This window comes from Lineus longissimus, chromosome 5 (assembly GCF_910592395.1).
Source record: "Lineus longissimus chromosome 5, tnLinLong1.2, whole genome shotgun sequence".
Classification (NCBI taxonomy): Eukaryota; Metazoa; Nemertea; class Pilidiophora; order Heteronemertea; family Lineidae; genus Lineus; species Lineus longissimus.
This window is the reverse complement of record NC_088312.1, coordinates 23,420,537-23,436,601: the sequence shown is the minus strand read 5'-3', so window position 1 is coordinate 23,436,601 and position 16,065 is coordinate 23,420,537. Positions and strand designations below refer to the sequence as shown.

The following is a 16,065-nucleotide window of genomic DNA, read 5'->3' as shown; positions in this document are numbered from 1 at the left end:
CCTTCATTCAAAAATGATATTCACTCTCAAAATCAGGTCTTACTAACGTATCGTATCGTATCGTAACGTAACGCATCAGGCCAATCGTCTGTGCTGGCACCTGTTTATTAATGCATTAGTAACACAGGTTGTTGATAGAACGGCGCGTTGGCCTTGTGGTACGGTTCTCGCTCAGGCTGCGAGAGGACACGGGTTCGACTCCGGGCCAAGCCCATATGCTGATAGGTTGGCCAAACGTCTGTGTCCTGCCACTTGTTGATACATATCATTTTTACACTGTAGGGGTTTCGGGTAGGGACGTTAATTGCTTAATTCCCCATTCTCCCTGGATGCAATCAATCTTTTCATGAAGAATGCTCTTTTCCACGTTTTTATTTCTACTGTAGCCTACATCGACACGAGCATGCAATCAATATCTCGATCATTTATCAGCGATTGGCAAAAAAACTGTTTGAATTCATATCGAGCAATTATTTGATATGGCAGCAGCTGTCACAATGTCCCAGATCTGAATATTAGTTACCAGTCGGCTTCACTCGTCCTAGACCCTGTCACAACCAAGCTGATGAAAATAGCTGTTACAATTCTGATTTCACCATGCTAATGTTGAATTCAGATTTTACAACGGTGAATTCAAGATCTTTTTCGTCAGGGTAGCTGGGCACTTGTGCCTGCGGTATGATCTAGAAGAGACGGCCATGTTGTCCCTGTTTTCACAAGCATGGTGAGATGATAGCTCAGTCTAAAGGCATTGGGCCCTGGTGTGCATGTCGTCTAGAGCACAGTGAGATGTTAGGTCAGTCCAAGGCACCATGCCCAGATAACTTTCTAATTGAGCTTGGGGTAACCAGCCTATTAAAAGTAGCTGTTACTTAGCAAAAGTCATCTTCTTTAGAACTCAGTCATCCCTAGCAGATTGTGGATTTACCATGGTGAAATTAAGACACACTTTTCTTAAGGGGAGGCTTTGACGGAATGAGGACATTGGCTAAATGTCTGATGAACCTGGAATAAAAATTGGCTCATGACAACATCCTCATGGCCAGCAAACTGAAGGTAGCAAGAGCCATGTAGGACATGTAACCACCGCAGGAACATCCTTTCAATATTAAGGGACTGGACTGCAGGAGCCATGTTCAAGATGTCAGATCACAGCCTTTCAGCAGACACTGCACGAAATGAGCCTACAAGGCCTTCGACCTGATGATTTGGAGCGAAACGACGTACTGGGGGCGAAAGGGTCAGGGACCGAAACTACCGGATCCATCAGTTTAGCAATGGCGGCAACGGTCTGCGTTTGATGTTTTTCATTCGAATAAAATCAATATTATAGAGTTATTGATTAATAAATATCGACAAATTGCAACTGAATCAGTGTGATTTTACTTCATATACTGACTGACCCCAAAATGATAGCAATATATTGATGAATAATTGTGAATTGTCCTGTTTTTACTTAGAAATTTTCTCGTGTACATTTTCATTGATTTTGACATTTGTTGGTGGGTGAAGTCGGACTCGGTGACCGTGTATGTGCAAAGTTCTACATACACATAATACATGAATTTACATACTATATTGACCCTGGGTTTTCTCAGAGTAGGGTGGTACCCTTGAAAAAAATCCTGGCTCTTCACGAGCACAGCCAGACAGAGACGGTCCTTCGAATGAGACTTTAAACCGAGTCCGAGGACCCTTGTTAGGCTTGTAGGCCTATCTGGCAGACTGGTGTCTATGCCAAGGCAAGTTAAGACCCCACCAAGTTAAAAACATGAGTAGCTTGTGTGGACTCTCTTCCCCCGCCCCCTCCTTGGCCGAAAGGCCCTGGCCTGGGCGAAATGGTCTGTATGATGACCGTGTTGATCCCACTCCCAGTATGAGTAGGCCTATGTGGAAGAAAACCCTCCCATTCAAAAAACAATGTATGACGTATGGGATGACCTCCACAGTTCCCAGCCATACAAACCTGTTCTAGAAGTGTCTCTTCCTCTCCAGATGGCAGAGCCAGCTGCCTCAACCTCGATTGCCTCACCCCAGATAGTGAACGAGGACACGAATGATCTCTACGATGAGTTGTTCTCATATGGTGACAATTGTGCAGAAACTGAAGGGACGAATGATGACCATCAAAAGAAGGTATACCCAGAGTTTTAAAATAAGACTAAGACTTTCAATTTCACCAGAAGTATTACTTTGGAACTAAATTATGTCATCTCATGAAAATGCATTGCCCACAAGATCTACACTACAGTCTACAGCAATGATGGAAAATAAAATCTGTCTCACTTTGGGTTATACCTAGTGAGCTGAATGTGCCTAATATACTGCCACCTTGAAGCGTTACTCAAAACTGTTGATTTAAAATGAGAAATGAGAATTGCTTGCTACAGTTATTCTTTGTTTAGCTGGTGCGTCTTGATGTTCAATCACATATGTTGATTTCAGGTTGAGAGTGAACCTTGTGCGCCGGGCACTGGTCCTCCTATTGTACCGAATGTGAGTGAGGAATCTGTAGATATCTACTCTGGAATCTTAGCCCCTGAATTCCTCACCCCCAAGAGGAGGAGAAAGAGTCACGAGGTAGGTAATGTAGGGCTGGGCCCACCTTTGGACTCGGAGACCAGTGGCATCATGGTTTGAAGTGAGTCCGGCTGCTAGTCATAACCACATTGTTCAGTGTTAAAGTGTTGAAGTTAATTTCCTGCCATGCGATATTCCCCGGAAAAGTTTTGTCAGGTGGGCTGTGAAAACGATGCCCTCTACTTCCTGTTCCTCTTGGTCCTGTTCTAGTTGAGCCCGACATGTCTCCAGCTGTGATGAAAATGAGGACATTTATGAATGAGGACAGAGTCACAACTAGAAGGCCTGGATATGATCACTTTAACTAAGTCCTATCTTTCAATTCAGATCCAGAGTATGTATGAGCAGTGCTTATCGGCCGCATCAACTCTTGAGATCCAGAACCAACAGTTACTGGTCGAGATGACCTCCGTCAAGGAAGAGAATGACCGCCTCAAAAAGAACATCTCTTCGCTGTATCAGACAGCTAAGGCCGAGGTTGGCCGCAAGGACAGGGAGATCCATCGCTTGAGGAAACAAGTCTGGTAGGTAAACAGTGGCATCATCTATTCAAGACATCCTTGGAGCTGATAAGTGCAAGGTGTCATGATGTTTGAGGTCAACTTGAATAGAAATAACATATTTGGCTGAATAATGATGATGGGCCAGTTGCCAGGGTATGTTCTGTCACACTTCATTTGGATTAGGAAGTTGATTCATTAATTGCCTGAATATGAAGTCAATAAGTAGGCCAATATTCCCGATTGGTACCAAACCATAGTTGCATGCACAAGGGCTCACAAGCCCCGACTGTGTCATTCTCACGGGAGAAAGAATCCTGCGCAAAAGTGGACACAGATTTGGTTTTGATCGTTGATGGTTGCATTACTCAGTTCAGATTCAGCTGTCTTTCCATAGAGTCTCAACTATAACAACATAATGTTATTTTGCAGGAACCTCCAAAGACACTTGAATGATGTTCGTCAATACATTCCACCAGGAGGGCAACCAGCGTATCCACAACAAGTTGGTACATGTCTGGAGTCTAGTGTGAATGAGGAGCACCTGTCGTGTAGCACTGGTAGTGGGTTTCATGGTGTGGTCGTCAACGGTGATGGTGAGGGGAGCACCTCCAAGATAGGAGGCATTAAATCACTCCCAGTGCATAGTTCTGAAAAGAGCTTTTGCCTCGCAGAAAACGCCTCGCCTATGAAACGGACAAAACTGCAAAGAACTCTTGATAAAGCAAAAGAAATCCGATCAAAATATCGTGAGAGGGATAGACGGCAATCGACAAAGGAAAGCAGTAGAACAACGTCTGAGGTGCTGCGACGGCGGAGTGACTCGGGTAAATCATTGGAGCAGAGTTCAGCCAGGCTTAACTTGTGTAGTGAGCGCAAAACACGTGATGATGACGAGTCATATGCAAAGCAGAGTAGAAGGACTAGTTCAGACAAAAGGTCAAGGTCTAAAGACAGTAGTAAGAGCCGGGATTCAAAGCGAAGCCGTAGTGAGTATGAACATCGATCTTCGTCCAGAAAGCTGAGATCAGGAGATCAACACAGGAAGGAGGAGGATCGCAGAAAGTCTCACTCAACCCGTGAACGACGCAGAGACTATTCTGATGAGGAGTGTGATTATCCTGACTGTTGGGAATGTGAAAGAGATCGGGATCGTAGAAGGCATCATTCAGGGAAGGCCAGGAGTTCAAGGCGCAGAGACGCTGATCATAAGTCACATAGCAGGCATCGACACAACCAGAAATCTGTGTCTCCTGAACGTAGAGGTCCGCGCAGAGGGAGGGGCCAGTCGCCTGAAAGGAGACATTCTAAACCTAAACAGCTGGGAAAGTCGAGGCATATACCAAGCTCTCAGGTCAAAGACTCGCCAGTGCATAGTGAAAGTAAGTCTAGGTATTCGAGAAGTCCCAAAAAGATGGACAAATCTGGGTCTGAAAGATCGCGCTCACGTGATAGAAACTATGAGAGGTCTGGTGATGTGCTGAAAACTGACGATGAGAAAAAGTCACCGAGGTCCAAAGGTGATGCTGGGGAGGCAGATGTAGCAGAAAAGATAGGTAGGAAGGCAGAAAAAAGGGCGGATGTAGGTTTGGTTGTAAAGAAATCTGGCGCTCAAGATCAGGTCAAAATGGAACAAAAAACTCTGCCTGACTCAAATGATTCTGCCACAGATAAAAGGTCGAACAAGAATGAGACACTTGCAAAACAAAACATTGTTGATGAAACTGTCAGGTCAGGTCAAGCTAGTGGTAAGTCTGTTGAACCAAAGGAGCAATTGAGCCACATTAATGAAACTCATCCAACAACCATTTCAGTTCCATCTGATCGTGACAATGGAGGGAAGAGAGTTGACTGTACAAAACTTGCATCTGAGAAAGTGGAGAAAAATTCAAGATCTTCTGCGGCTGAATCTGAAAAGGTGAAGGTAGTTACCAAAGCTTTCCTCAAGGAAAAACCTGGTGATGAGACGTCTGTTCGAATTGAAAAAGGTTTGAAGAAGAGGTCTTCTTCGAAAACAGGTGAATTAATCACTGAAATACCCGAGAGAAAATCCAGTTCCGGTGATCCTCTGAAATCCTCGAAACTGTCTGTTCAGCTGAGCAGCAATTTTGAAGAAAATTTGAAGCAAAGAGACAAACAAGGTGAGAGTGAGAGGAAACCTGGGAAGAACATCAGCAGTGAGGAAAAGGAGCAGGAAAAAGTTAGCCCCAGGAAAAATTTGTTCAAGGATTACTGTTCAAAACAAAAGGTGACGCCAGTGAATGAGACGACCAGTACTCTTGATGAATTGTTTGGTGAGCAAGATGAGATCCATCTGGTGGACGTGGCTGATGTTGTTAAGACACCTATCCTCTCTAACTGTGAGAATGCCATGGAGCTGCCGGGGACCAACTCTCCATTGAAGAGTAAGAAGACTGGCTATGGAAGCATCAGTCAGGCACTGAGGTTCTCAAAGAAGGAGCAGGTGAAAACATCTACTGGGTTGACAGACTCTGCTGTTAAATCTATGGATGCTTTAGACAATGAATCGGACAAACTAGTTAGTAGTATGACAGAGTGTGACGGTGCCCATGTTCATACTTGTGGCAGCATTCCTCCAGTAGCATCCATTGAGAGTGGCCAGAGTGACAGTAACACATCTGACACCATTGGTAATACATGTAACACATTTGATACTATAAGCAGTATTGGTGTTAACGCTATGGCTCCCATTGGTGTTAACACAGTGGATTCCATTGGTGTTAACACAGCATATACCGCTGGCAGTAGTACCATGGATAACCTAGCTTCATATAGTAACACATTTGATACTGTTGCATCTAACACAATGGATACATCTCAAAGTCATTCAGACAAAACTGAGTGCAATATTGCGGGCAGTTCATCTCAAACTGCTTCAAATATAAGAAATGGATATGCATCTGTAAACAAGGATCATGATGATGTTGTTTCTTCTGACAATGAGGCAGAGTCTGATGCCCGAAGTGGAACATCTCCAATCTCCCCGGAACAAGGGGTGAGACGGCGTAGTGCGAGGTTTGAGATTAGTGATGAGGGTGGCCGGGATTCTGAGGAGGAGAGGTCAGATTCTGAAGCAGGGGATGATGGTCAGTCTGGTTCAGATTCTGAGGGTGAACAAGTTGATGAGAATGCTGCAGATCGGGTGTCTGAGATGGAGGAGAGGAGTGATGTTGAAGAGGAGGAGGGAGAGTCTGATGTGAGTGTGGAGGAGGAGGAAATTGGCAAAGAATCCGGTAGTGAGGCTGAGGGGCAGGAAGAGTTGGAGGTTGCAAGTCAGTCGGGGTTGGAGGGAGAATCTGGTGGTGGAGAGGAGTCTGATGAGGAGAATGCTTGTCTTGAAGAGGTGGAGTCTGAGACTGCAGAATCTGGAGTTGAGAGTTGGCGTTCTGGAGATGAGGAACAGGAATCTGGCTCGACTGATGAGGAATTCCAAGTCTCTGAGCAAAGTGCTGATGAATCAGGTACTGAAGATTCTGATGCTGAACAGCTGGAGTCTAATTTGAATACTGATAGTGAGGAGGAGTTGTGTCCTACAGAAAAAGTGATGAAACGGTCGGAATGTGACCAGGAGATGCAGGAGTCTGATGAGTCGGACAAGAGGATGCAGGTACCTCATGCCGAGCTTGGAAACTTAGACAATGCAAGGGGAAAGAGGTTGCATGAATGTTCTTCTTGGAATGGGGAGGAAATGTCTCTGCCACTGCAGGCAGAATGTGAGCAAGTGAATCTTAGTCAGTTGGAGATAGAAGCATTGGAGTTGGAGGAGAAAGCTTTGGTGAAAGAGATGCAGTCCTTAGACCAAGAATCACAGGAGTCAAGGGAGATGGAGAGGTTGGAAGAACTGGCCCATAGAGCAGGAGGGACGTTGAGGGCCCAGGAAAAAGCTGTGGAAACTGAAATGGAAGGTCGGGAAGATGGGGATGAGGATATTGAGGAGGGAGAGTTGTCTAGTGACAGTGAAGATGAGGCTGCAGTGATTACCAAAGATGCTGATAGAGATACAGCACTTGATAGAGGAGTTGAGAGATCCCAAGCAAAGGTTGCTGGCAACATGAGAGGAGATCAACCCAGGCGACCTGTTCATGAGAGACTTGGGCTGTTGTCAAGTGGAACGAAGAAGCGTGCTAGGTCACCAGAGCATGAAAGATTGACCCCACCAAAGAGGACAAGACGTGAGGGGAAGAGTAGGTCAGGGGAAAGACCCAGGGCTGCTATTAGTCGACATGATCTAACACATTCAGCTGGACATAGGTCCCCTCGCAGTGATAGAGGGAGATCAAGTGAACATGTCAGATCGTCACGCCATGGCCGGCAACAGTCTCCGCAAAGGGTTCAACATCGATCTCCACGGCTCATGTCTCCGGTGAGTGAAAGAAGAAAACCTTCTCACACAAGAGGGAGGTCTCGAGATAGGCTTCAGTCTCCTCGGGGCCAGAGATCAAGGACCCCGAAGCTTAGGTCGCCTCATAGTGGTAGATCATCATCTCACGATCATCCCAAGCACAGACATTCACATGAAAGACGCGAAAAGACCTCTAGTATTTCAAAGAAAAAAGAAGCTGGTATACGTGAGAGAAGATCATCTCACATTGATAGAGTAAAGTCCAGCAGTTCACGTGTTGCTGGTAGACCTCCAAGCAAAAAGGAGACTAAACATCCATCAAGGTCTCATTACCACAGTCCCTCTCCTGGTACATCAAGGCGCCGATCGCATGATAGACGAAGGTCATGTTCTTGCTCGAGATCACCATCTCCTAATCACCGATCTCACAGAATTTCTCGTTCTGGTCAACGTAAATCTCCATCTCCAGACAGATCTCGTACAAGGCGGCGGTCTACTGATAGGCATTCTTCCAATTCTTGCTCGAGATCACGATCTCCTGCACGACCCCATCACATGTCAAAAACCTTCGGGAAAAGGCAAGATTCTCGAGTAAGGCAGCGGTCAACTGACAGACACAGGTCATTCACTTCTGGTCATTCTTGCTCAAGATCAAGATCTCCTGCTCGACGACATCATAAGAAAAGAACCTCTCCTAGTAGAGATAAATTGAAATCGTGTGCTGGTCACGTGACGTCATCGTGTGCTGGTCATGTGACGTCATCAGACAGGTCTAGTTCAAGGCGGACTGAACATGGCAGGGGAGCGTCTAAGTCTGGCTCAGCTACACACAAGGAGGATCTTGATAAGGAAAGACCAAACCAACGAGAGCCATCAAGCTCAAAGTTGACAGGAAGTAGTGCCAAAGATAGTGCAATGAAAGCAAACACAGGCATTAGCCGTCATGGGAAAGAGATTGTGAAATATGGTGGCGACGGGAAGAGTACGAACAGGGCTGAAAGTGTTGAACCAATTGATGACATGGATTGTGAGGTTACGCTTGATCTTGTGGACGAGGTTGTGGACAATTTGAGGACTCAGAATGAAGAGAATTGCACAAAAGTTGAGTCTGTTCAGAGTTGCGAAACATGTCATTCTGCTAATCAAATAGCAGTTAGAAATGATAAGCACCTGGTTCTAAACAATGTTGCTGACTCTCGTGAGAAGGGTCAACAGAAAGCAGACAAGAATCAAATGAAAATGATTGATAACAACATTTCCAAGGTAAAAAAATCTCTGAGTAAAGTTTCTAGCACGAGCATTGTTAGGAAATCCCGTTCAGAGACGTCAGTTGTACACAAGAAGGTGAAATCAATGGAGAGGACGAATTCAGATTCTGTGACAAAGACTGATCAAGTCAGACAACAGTCACATCAGACTTTGATGGCTACTGATGGACTGAGTGCTGATGGTAAGGGATTAACTGGGGAAATGGCACCTAGCAAGGACACTTTGAAATCTAATCTACCGGTGACAAGGAAGAAAAGTGTAAAAGTGAAGACAAGTTCTAGTTGTTGGAATCTGAAGAACAAGAGTGGAGGTGAAAAGATGGAAGATGTTGAAAATGAAAGGAACAAAGTGGACAAAACAAAACTGAAGAAAATATCTCGTCCTCAGAAAGTCCAAGTCAAATCTATACAAGAGAGTCCTGGGGAAATGTCCATGTCGGAGAAACTCGTTTCCTCCAAGGGTGTGAGATCTGGGAGTTTAAAGGATTCCGAGGTGATGGCTTCACATTCTGCAGATTCATGTGAAGTGACTGAACATGCTGGGAGCTCTATGACAGTTATGGTCTCCCCTAAAGAAACTGAAAAAGTTAAGGTGGGGACACAAAAAGTCAAGAAATCTGGTTCAGGAACGCTGGTAAAATCTCCAAGAGTCAAGCAAAGTCCAAGTTCTGAAAAGAGTAAAAACTCGATCAAACTGAGAGGAAGTAAGAGTTCAGAGAATGTCAGTACATCTTCGTTGAAAGTAAAGATAGCTGTGGAATCATATGACCTGAAGGGGAGCTCCAGTTCTGAAAATGTTGTGGGATCTTGCACAGTGGTAAGTCCTAGTTCTGAGAATGTCCGAGGGAAATCTTCGAAGCCGAGAAAAAGCTCGAGTTTGGAAAAAATTGTGAAATCTGCTGAATTGAAAGAAAACCAGAGCTTGGAAAAACAAAGCCTGAATTCAGGGAAACCTAATGAGAGCTCATCGAGCTCTGGTCAAATACTTGTTGACTCTGTGAAACCAAAGGGTTCTAATTCTGCCAAAGCCTCTACACCTAAAAGTGCCAATTCAGATGTCGTTAAAAAAACTGTGAAACTGAAAAAAAGTCCAAGTTCTGGGAAAGCTGTTCTAAAATCAAAACCAAAGGAAAGTTTAACGAGGTCATCCTCGTCTCAGGTTCAAGGTCACAAGACCAAACCTCAAAATAAAAGTCTCGAAAAGGTTGCTGGGTCCGGTGATACGTCTTGCTGACTAGGAGTTGAAAGGCAGAAGTAACTCATGTTCATTGTATTTCTTGCCGCTCAGGTTAAGAGAGACATTGCCATCATGCCGGTATTATGCATGCAAATTTTCTGAAACTTGGCATTTATAGTAGTTGTATATCAGCCGACACCATGGCCATATATGAACATGTATTTACAGAATTGAACATTTTCAAATTCAAGTTCAATTTTCATATTTGTTAATGAATGAGCATGCCATGAGGATATGTGGGAAATATGCAGTTTCTTTTATTTTGGTGCTTTTACCCTTAATATTTCCTCAATGGAAACGTACTGCCAAAACCAGGCAAATGACTTTTGGAAATAGATGTAGACGTAAAACCCTGTGATCTGCTCCTGAAAACAGCCAATACAGCAAAGTGTAACGTGGATATTGGCATAGTAGTCAAAAAGAGACTGCATCTGTGTATGGTGTGAGTGACTGGGGGGGGGGGGGGGGCAAGGCAGTCTGAACCATCTTGTCTCTCCGGTCTATTCCTTTAGATGTAAAAAGACGGCGAGTGTTTTGTCTGCAGAATGTAGAATATACCTTGTAAATAGTTGTTTTTGTATTGGAATGAAAGTTTGTTACTATTTTGTAAGAATAAATTCTTATTGTTTATTTCGTGCCTCGTATTTGTTCTGTAGTTATCTGACCTAAAAACTTATAAACAAGATCATGTCTTCCCCATTTCACCATCTGACCACTGTCCTGTAGGATTATATTGTATCGAAGACATGTATATATATGGCACATTGTCTTCAGTTGTCTGTCCATATCCCTATCGTGATTGTCTCCGGTTTAAAAAGGCAGGGACATGACATCCGATCAGATTTCTGAAGGCTATTTCTCATGGAGTTGTCTTAAACTAACAGATGTTCTGCCTTGCAACAATCCACCAATAGGGTCAAACTGCTTCCTATTTCACATAAAGCTCTCAAATTGCAATGTTGTCTTCTCCTGACATTGAATAATATTCAGTCTGAAGAAAAGGACATGTTCAAAGGCTGTCTTGATGAGGACCAGGTTGTGACATGCCATCAGTGCTTGGAAACACTAGCAGTCCTCATACGTAGCAAGGACATGAGACATGTTTTACAGTCTGTAGACATCCGTTACCTTCCACACTACCACTTAAAGTTACTGACGTTGCTAAGCACACTCCTCACTCTTCAGCCTGTATATGTAGGACGGAGTGCAAAAGAATGCAGGACAAACAATCCTTAGCAATGGATGAGAGCCACTGTTCTAGACACATGTATAACACGATCTCTGGGAGAGGTTTTTCAGCAACAAAAAAGGAAGTGAACTCTATTTCAAGAAATACAAAAATGTATTTGAAACACGAATACAATCATGAAAACGTAGCACATAAGTGTTCATGAAAACATAATGAGAGGAGCTGTAGAGTGGTGTCCAATATTAACAATTGTTATGACATTCCCTTAGCACAGAATCATTTTAGCAATGCATGACAACGGTATTTACAAATTTACAAAACTTTTCCAACACCAACAAATTTTTTTCAAAAACAACATTAATTTCATGCATTTGCATAATATGCAAGAAGTTCTCCATTCATGCAAGGAAATAAATCAACGTGAACTTTTATGGTACATCTGTGACCAAACAAAGCAGCAACACTCTTTGTTTTGATTTGTGACTCCAATCGCCAAGGGTGAGATGACATGTTCACAGCGTTTGTTAAATGTATCGTGCAGGAGAAATACAGTCAAGTATATCCATCGATAGATTGCTTCCTCCATCACAGCCAAACTTTGATGCTGTCTTGACCAAGGGGTTTAGATCATGACTTCATCCAGGTTGTCTGAAATGTATATGATAATGATATTGTAACAGAAGGCAGAATAAGTAAACCTTTCTAGCAAACTCCCCTTTAGGACTAAATGTAGTCACAGACAGATTACTGGGTGGTGATAAAGCCGATATGAACTGCATATACATGTAGATGCCAGTTTAGATTCTAAGTGCAAAGAATTACTATCCTTAAGCCTGGTGCTTGTAAAGATGTACTGGTGATAGGCCAGATTAATACTGCTTCTCATAGACTGCACTTGTGCCATACCAAGTATTTCAGCCAGCATCTCTTCAATGTATTCCTCGGTGTTTTCGTCCTGTCTGTAACCTGTGCTGACAGCAAGCTCATAATCAGGACCATACTTTGTGAAGTACTGAAAACAAATGCTCAGAAGCTTTAAACCTTTCTATAGTCAATGGAGGTCAGTGTGATTGTGGGAGATACCAATTTTCTCCAACAAGGACATTGATTTGCCAGAAGCCATGGTCCAGTGACGGGACTACTTATTGACTTTTCATGCTGTTTGCACTGAATGTTTCTCCTCAGTTTCTCATTAAGCCAGGTCTCTCCCCACAAACCACATCTGTGCATCCCAAAGTTTTAAAACTAACTTCACCAAATGTAGATTGACAGAGACTAGCATTTCCAGAGATCTCCACATAAACAAGTTCACCCCTGGACCTGACAGATATCTAAAATTTGAACAGAGTTTTCTTCCTGAAATCAACAAGTGACTTACAACATGCTCAGGGATGTCGGTGTCTAACGTCTTCTTCTGCACAATCCCTGTTAGGTACGTCCAGCACTTGGCTGTGTTCGGAAGATTATACCCACCTGGAAAGAACAAGATTATTTCAGTTAACAAAATAAAGATATTGGCGAAAATGGGATCAGTTGAAAACACACCTGGCAAGCTGGTAGCCAGGTCAAGAGTCAGAACTGGACCGAACTTTGGTATGTCAGGTCAACTGATCAAGGATCGACTCCTCAATGATTCAAGTCACTAGTCTACATGACTGTAAAAACTTAACCACATGAGATGTCAAAGAAAGGATTGATTCCAACACAACCCTGGTAACTTCCAAATGTGTATAACAGAGGAAAGCCGAAGTTTATAATTGCATTCAGTCTTAACTCGGCCAAGTGAAATAGCTTCCTCATAGCACTAGAAGACCATAGGTAACTTACCACCTCCAAGCAATAAAGTAGGGAGGTTCCAGTCAAGAATGGTCTTGACACATTCACCGAGTGAGAGGTGACTGAGGTTGAAAGATTCATGAGGGTCGCCATGGAGACCATCAGCACCACACTGACACACCACAGCCTTCGGGTTGAATTGTTCTTTAATCTTTGAAGCCAGCCTGATGAAAGGAAGCAGGTGAATTTGAGTCTTGGCGGATAAACTGACCATGTTCAATGAGATGCAGTAGAACAGTCCACTATGAAGAGTGCTACATACATGTAACCAAGTTGTTTAAGGGCTCATTCTCTGTTGTTGCCTAAGGAAAACCAAACACTCCTCACCTCTTGAATATCCTGACAAATGACTTGTCCTGCATGCCTTCTCTCAGAGGTACGTTCACTGTGTAAAACTTTCCCTTACCATAACCAATGTCTTCTAATGCTCCAGTACCTAAAACAGACTCACAATGAATTTCAACCGTTCTTTTCTTCATTTGCCAACTGATTTAATGTTCAGGGCTTTAGTTCACCACATACACCAGCTCTAGGGTAGACACTCGGGTATGGAGGTTTTAAAAGAGTCTCGTTCAAAGGACCGTTAAACTGAACAGCCAGAAAAGTGAACTTCCCTGAAACTCCGACACTTTGGTTGATCCAGATACAAACCTGGCCAGTCAAACCACTGATATCAAGGCGCAGAACTTACCAGGGAAAAATCCAGGTGAAAACTTGTGCATAGAGAGCGTCATCACTTTTGGCGTTGCACAAAATGCATCTTCAACACCTAAAATGCAATAATGTGTTTTAGGATACAATGCCACTAATAGTCACTGGTTTACAGACTGAGTTACGGTGAGTATACCTGAACAACCCCGAGATAAATCTGTAGAAAAATATATGTATTAGTCCATGCAGTATTTATCAGTTTTATCAAATTTGGAATCTTGGTGATTTGTTTTTTCGGCAACAGAAACTTACCATCTCCATGGTGAAGGTCAAGGTCGATGTAAAACACGCGTTCATATCTTTCTCTCAGCTTCAGAATTCCAAGGACAATATCGTTGAAATAACAGAAGCCAGCTGCTTCATCTCTGGAAAACAAAGACGAAAATATTTTCTCGAAATTTTTATGAAAAAACAAGAAATACCGAAAAAACCCAACTTTTTTAAAAGTTACTTTTTTTGGAATTTTTGAAGAAAAAAAATTCAAACATCATAATCTATGTTGCTCCAACATAAATTTGACGTCTGGCCTCCAGCATAGAATTTATGATGAAGCTCGAAACATTTGCCTGTGTAATTTGATAAACCTCCAATGCAATCATTTCATTTCTGATCTGGTGACTGGAGGCTGGGTGCGGCCAGAACTTGGTGGTGACAATGTGGAAGCAGGGCCATGGTAGCAATGTGGAAGCAGTGTGGAAGCAGGGCCATGGTAGCAATGTGGAAGCAGGGCCATGGTAGCAAGGCCATGGTAGCATACCTTTTAGCATGATGCCATCCTCCATGCCAGTTGATAGCTATGTCACACTCCTCATTCACCAACTTGGCAGCAGCAGCAAGCGTGGCACCAGCAATCATGGACGCGTACTCATAAACACCAGGCCAGGCAGGACAGTCATAACCTGGGTGGAAAACACAATATGTCAAAGAGCTGAGGGGATAACAAGCACTGCTATAAGGTAGGAGCATATATAAAGACAACCTCCTATGTCACTTTTGGCAGCCACAATTACAGTGCTTGAAAAGTAGTTGTTTTTGTCACCAATGGACGGGTGAAACATTTACCAACATATCATCTCATTCTACTTACAAAGTCCAAACTTTTCAGCAGTTCTATCATGTTTCTCTGAATCATCTTCCTGCGATAGCACCTTGATGCAGTCAATATACTGCTCAGAGTGGAATTTGTTCAACTCTTGCTCACTCGCTGGTTTAGGAACAATAAGCCTACCGATTGAGAAAGAATCATAAGAATAATGGCTGCACACAATAGATTGAGATTGTTCTACAATCGTCCTGAAGGTTTTTTTAGTTTCGAGGAGAATTCACGTTGGCATGATTGAAAGCATTCTTTAGAACAATGAGATTCAAATGTTTAAGCCAGAATCGGTAAACATGAATGCCTCTGTACAACTGTTACTCGATTGTGACATGCATACCATGAATGACTCTGCTAAATCTGAGCAATAACCAGTTACAGTTGCCTATTGTACTCACTTCATGTCATCGAGTAAACCATAGGCACTTATCAAATGGTGGACAAGACTCGCCTGAAAATGGAACAGGTTGGTATTTCATGTAAAGTGATTGTGATTTCGTCTAAAGCTGATCACTGTGATGGGACTGCCCTAATCACTGACAACATTATGCAGACAACTGCATAGGAAACCATAACAAGCTTGCTCCGAAGGCCAAGGCGATAACCAACAATTAAACAAAACTCATTATTTACAGTGACTGATCTGCATGGCCAGGCATGGACGTGGTCAGCATGGAGAGTAGAGTAGAGTAGACTATAGCATGCATTGTACCAAAACTGTGCCAGCTGATACCGACTTCTGTGTCACACAGAATGTGCACTGCAGTACCAGTGCCCGCCTGCCTTGGCAGTGTCAGCAAGCAGTGGACGAGACGGGTGTGGGGTGGCGGTGATGACACGTGGTCGTGGACGGACGTTCCCACACACAATATACTGGCTTACAGCCTACAGCTAGCTCTATACTATGTGCTGCAGCAAATAATTAAAAAGGATGACAATTCAAACGGTTTTCGACACACTTTTACGAAAAAGAAAACAGATGATAATTCCAATTATGAATTTGACAGATGACGTGAGATCAGGGGGACTGGCGAAATTAGGGTGCTTTAAATTAAAAACCGATTCACGAATTTCTCACCCGTCCTTCTACTTTTTCAAGAGTGTTACATAATTTGATATAATCTGGACTATGTATATAACATATTTGTGGGCTAAGACTTTCTTTTAGTTCGTTGTGAGAAGCGATTTTATTGTTCGTATTTTCAAAATATTGATCACTGTTCGCCATTTTGTATTTCCCGCTGAGTGTGTATAAAATATGGAACATTCAAGCGATGCGAAACGA

The 16,065-nt window shown here is 43.2% G+C and overlaps 2 protein-coding genes across 2 annotated transcripts; one reads left to right on the top strand and one right to left on the bottom strand.

Moving 5' to 3' along the window:
• The first annotated feature begins 1,920 nt into the window (after nucleotides 1-1,920).
• Nucleotides 1,921-10,486, top strand: LOC135488633 (dentin sialophosphoprotein-like). Its single transcript, XM_064773276.1, has 4 exons — nucleotides 1,921-2,136; nucleotides 2,446-2,580; nucleotides 2,908-3,104; nucleotides 3,513-10,486. The coding sequence occupies exons 1-4, from the start codon at nucleotides 1,921-1,923 to the stop codon at nucleotides 9,943-9,945; spliced, it is 6,981 nt and encodes a 2,326-aa protein (XP_064629346.1). The 3' UTR covers nucleotides 9,946-10,486.
• Nucleotides 10,487-11,301: 815 nt separating this feature from the next.
• Nucleotides 11,302-15,929, bottom strand: LOC135487548 (histone deacetylase 8-like). The gene is made up of 11 exons (XM_064771333.1): nucleotides 15,859-15,929; nucleotides 15,179-15,231; nucleotides 14,772-14,908; nucleotides 14,442-14,583; nucleotides 13,937-14,049; nucleotides 13,665-13,742; nucleotides 13,301-13,409; nucleotides 12,965-13,137; nucleotides 12,516-12,610; nucleotides 12,044-12,149; nucleotides 11,302-11,785 (listed from the first exon to the last, which is right to left on the bottom strand). Exons 2-11 carry the CDS (start codon nucleotides 15,181-15,183, stop codon nucleotides 11,760-11,762), a joined length of 984 nt encoding a protein of 327 aa, XP_064627403.1. The 5' UTR covers nucleotides 15,184-15,231; nucleotides 15,859-15,929; the 3' UTR covers nucleotides 11,302-11,759.
• Between the last annotated feature and the right edge of the window lie 136 nt (nucleotides 15,930-16,065).